Source organism: Bison bison, unplaced genomic scaffold (assembly GCF_000754665.1).
Source record: "Bison bison bison isolate TAMUID 2011002044 unplaced genomic scaffold, Bison_UMD1.0 scf7180017864525, whole genome shotgun sequence".
NCBI classification, from domain to species: domain Eukaryota; kingdom Metazoa; phylum Chordata; class Mammalia; order Artiodactyla; family Bovidae; genus Bison; species Bison bison.
Window position 1 is genome coordinate 2803286 of NW_011495076.1, and position 4466 is coordinate 2807751.

Sequence of the window (4466 nt, forward strand, 5' to 3'; positions counted from 1 at the left end):
CGTGAATCAGGAGCTGGAGAGCATATGAACATAAAGCTATGTAAGTTCAAAGGTCCAGTGGGATTCCAAGCAGAAGGGCCCTTAATCCTAGATTTAGGAATGAAGGAAAGCAGGAACGCCCAGGCACAGGAGTGTGAAGGGATCTGCTTAAACAGGGTGGGGTGTTCGAGCGTTGCGGGTGGGGCTTTGAGCCAGGAGGCAGTTGATGCACTGAAGAGCCGCACCTACCGCTGCATCCCCCCCGGCCGGGGCCAGGCTATCACTAAGCCGGCAAAGCCACTCTTGGGAACCTCCCAGCCCCGTCGAGGCCACGTGATCTAGCGCCAGGGCCAGGAGAGGCGTGCCCTGCCCCCTGCACCCCCCACGCATGCGCGCGGGTCCGGGCGCTGAAATTCAAATTTGAACCGCCGCTGCAGGCCGAGTCGGACTTCGGAGGCAGTGGGGAAGAGGAGAGGAGCTTGGGGGAGTTCCCCACCACCTTCTTGTTTTCTTCAAGTGACACACTGAGACGGCACTCACTTTTCTTTTTCTGAATTTGAACCACCGTTTTGGCCGTCTCGTAATCGACACGCGAAGTCCGGGGCGATGGACCCGTTTACCGAGGTGAGAAAACTTGCGGGCAGAGCCAGCCATGACGGCTCCCACCCCCCACCCTCCCTTCCTACTTTCTGTCAACCTCCCGGCCCAGTGGCCGGAGAGCGCGTGCGCGCGCGTGCGCAGAGTCGGCGTGCGAGAGTCCGGCTTGGAGCTGGGAGGGTGCGGCGGGTTCCCTCTTCTCTGTGGCAATAGTTTGTCCGCGGTTTTCTTGGTCTTATCCTGCAGATAAAGCTCTGCGGGGAAAGTTTTGAGTCTGTCCTCAGTAGCAGTAGTGAAAAGACCTCCTGTCAGCCCCGGTTATACGCCCCTCTGGAGTGGATTCTGGGTCTTCGAAGGGTGCTGTGGGGGCCTGACGAAACAGAGCCCCTTCGAAGTGAAAGCCGGGATATTGCAGGGTGGAGTCGGTGGCCAACTGACTCAGTGCAATGTGTGCAGCCGCCGCCTGGAAATGAAATGGAATGCGGTTTGCGGGGTTCCTGTGACTCGCAAAGGAGCCGTGCGTTTAATAGTCTCTCAGTTGTGTCCGACTCTTTGCCACCCTGTGGTCTGTCCATGGAATTTTCCAGGCAAGAATACTGGAGTGAGTTGCCATTCCCTTCTCCACTCCATACATTTAAGAATGCAGTGAACGAAATGACAGCAAAGTGTTACAATAAGCCTGTGCTTGAAACCATTGCATCCGTTCCTATGAAGTCAATAGTTCTCTTCAGTTTCTATTGCTTACCTAACTAGCAAAGAAGATTCATACCTGAGGTTGACACTAATTGAAAGGAAAATTGCTAGCCGAATATGTTCAAGTCAAAAGTTACAGCCCACGACTTAAAAAAAAAAAGGAAGAAACCTGTTTTGGGTATGTTTATGGGGCATAACATTAGAGCAGGACTTAACTCGTCTTTTGTTCTTTGGAAATTAAATATTAATTATATCATTACTGTGTCGATTATTTGTCTAGCTTTGACTTTTGTTTCGAATGTACGTTGACCCACTCAGGAATTTCGTGTGGCCAGTTGTCCACTACCTTTTCTTCACGGACAGTTCCTCTTTTTTACGGTGTTGTGCAAGTGTCAAACTGTTACTTTTTGAGTTGTTGCAAAGTGGGTCTAAAAATTTCTCTACACTAGATAGAAAAGCTTGAGTGGGGAGTATTAATACTCTCTTAATATATATATATATTTTGAGATGTAGTTACAATTCTGTTAGGTCTAAGATACTAAAAGTTTCAGCAGTTAGAATTTGCTGCTGCTACTGCTAAGTCGCTTCAGGCGTGTCCGACTCTGTGTGACCCCATAGACGGCAGCCCACCAGGCTCCCCCGTCCCTGGGATTCTCCAGGCAAGAACACTGGAGTGGGTTGCCATTTCCTTCTCCAATTAGAGTTTACTTGTATTCAAACACAACAGTATTTGTTTCCAAATTCTCAATCATCTCAGGGATACACAAAAATTTGTTAACCTTAAATATTCTAAAAGAAAAATCCTGAGCACATTTTTGTATTAGCTTTAGGGAATAGAGGTGGTGGTTCACCACGGATTTTTCACTTACATTGAAATTAAAAAGGATATATGATGTTACAACTAAAAATAGGATTCCTTAAAATATTAGCCCTTCCTGTTCTCAATAGTTTTATGTTTCTAAGTAACTGACAAAAACAAAGCATTTTGAAAGTTGGCTGAAAATTGCACTTCATTTTACTTAAAAATGTTATTCTGAAGCTAGTACAAATCTCAGTTGAAAGAAACTTTTATTTGAAAGAAACTTTTCATTTTAGAGTGCAGCTCAGAAATATGTGTGGTTTAGTGTGTGTGTTTTATATTTTGAGAAGTTAGACCGATTGCTGTTGGAATCAACAGCTTTGACATCTTTTCCTTAATTGGGAGTGAGTGAACTATTTGAAATGGTTCCAAAGATTAGGTGCTTAATTATAGCATTCATAACATTTTTGTACAGTGAAGCTAACTGTTCCTTGTCTGAAAAAGAAAATTGAAAGTCAGTTAAAATGACTTTCTCAGCCGGAGTTCCTTATCAGAACCATAGAACACAGAAAATTATTTGAGAGAAACTATTTTTCTCAGTTTTCCCAGAAGTGATTTTTTTTCTCCCAAAAGTGATTCTTAACCATGCCATTCTGTAGGCATAGGGGAGATGTTAATTCATTACATTAATGCCAGGGCCTTAAGGATTAATTCTCCTGGTAACTCTTGTTGAGAAAGGCTGTTCTGTGCTCGGTCGCGTCTGACTTTGTGACCCCATGGACAACCATCCTAAGCTCTTGTTTCCTCAGACAAGGCTGTTGTGCAGTGGTTCCCCTCCGTGTTATCACTGGTGCTGTTTGGCTCACTTTCTGTCTTCCTGCCTGTTCTGCCAGGCAAACTTTGTTTTGACCTCCGGCTCACAGTTTGATTCCCCTTCTTCAGAGGGGACATCACCTTTCACAGTACACATCTCACTTGCATTTATATGTACCTGTTGAACATGTTTTCTCTTAGAATGTAAGCTTTGTGAAGGTAGGAAATTGTTCAGAGAGATGTTTCTGTAACATCAAGCACAATCCAATAACGGTCTGCTGAATTGATGTGAAAGAGAGCCGTTCAGTGTAAATTGCTTTACAGACAAATAATTAAATAAAGCAGTAACTGTTAGAACATTTCAGCAATATTCTTTTCTTGTAGGAAATCTCAAGTATAATGCATCCATTGCCCAGTAACACGTGGCCATGTTGTTTTATATCTGCCTCTAATCCCTCTCACTGAAATATTTGGAAGCAAATTCTAGAAGGCATATAATTTTATACATAAATACATAGGTATTCATCACTGAACACTAAAGACTTTTTAAAAAATCATACTTCTATTATCACACCTAAAAAATAAACAGCAGTTCCTTAAAATCGTCAAGCATGGTCAGTGTTCAGCTGTTCCTAAGTGTCTCATGATTTTGCAATCTGAATCAGCATTTAGACAGAGTCCACAGGACCATGTGTTCCTGATGTTCTTCATGGACCAACCAGAGATAAAGAAAGAATCCATCTTGATTTATGGATAAGCTAGCAGTTAAGGCACATGTTTATTATTATGATCAGCTAATAGCATTAAAAAGTTAATGTTGATCATATGAATTTGCTTAGTTCTACTGATGATAAGTTTTTAAAAGAACAATTGGATTTAGTCAAGCTATAGTTTTTATTTTTTTTTTCTTTCTTTTTTTTTTTTTTCAAAGGTGCTCGCCTCTCTCTTACCTCTCAACTTGTTATCTTTATCCTTCCTGGGCCTAGTTAATAACTCTTGCTCTTCAGGTCCTAATTGAGATGGCACCTCCTTGCCTGACTTCTCAGGCTGGGCAGATACTTCGCTGTGCTCCCAGCAAACTCTGAGCTGTCCTTCCTCCCAACCTGATAGTGTAGAGCAATTTTTCTGTCATGGTCTATATGCTCCTCCAGACTGAGTGAGAGGAAGGTGGCAAGACTATCCCCTGGCCTCAGCCCCTAAATGATACCTAGAACAGAAGAAGCTGCTGCTCCACAGATTTCTGTTCAACGAAAAAGTTTGTTTTAACAAGTTGCATCCTTCTTCTTCCAACCCCAGGAGTCCCATTTCCCAGCAGCAACCGCAGGGCCCACTGGGAGACAGGGGGAGGGGACTTGGTGACCTCTAGGTGCTGAGCCCTGCAGGCCTCTCAACAGAAAAGATGAGGAAGGAAAGGGGCAGTGAGAGATCTTAGGATTCTCAGCAGAACATATCACCCGGCAATCTTCTTCACCAGATTCTGCCTCCTGCCTCGGACTCAGCCTCCCCTCTAGGAGGCCGCTGCAAACTCCACATCAGACTTCAGAATTCCCCACCAAGGTGACCTCTGGCTTCCCGAGGCGACCCT

General features: G+C 44.3%; 1 protein-coding gene across 5 annotated transcripts in view; it reads left to right on the forward strand.

Annotated features, from left to right (window-relative positions):
- Positions 1-257: 257 nt before the first annotated feature.
- Positions 258-4466, forward strand: part of ANLN (anillin, actin binding protein) — a 61069-nt gene continuing 56860 nt past the window's right edge. For 3 of the 5 annotated variants that reach the window (XM_010831153.1, XM_010831155.1, XM_010831154.1), the window contains exon 1: positions 258-603. In XM_010831153.1, coding sequence (XP_010829455.1) covers positions 586-603 — 18 coding nt within the window. In that variant the 5' untranslated portion in view covers positions 258-585. The remainder of the gene's footprint in view (positions 604-4466) is intronic. The other 2 variants (XM_010831156.1, XM_010831157.1) reach the window with 1 other exon arrangement.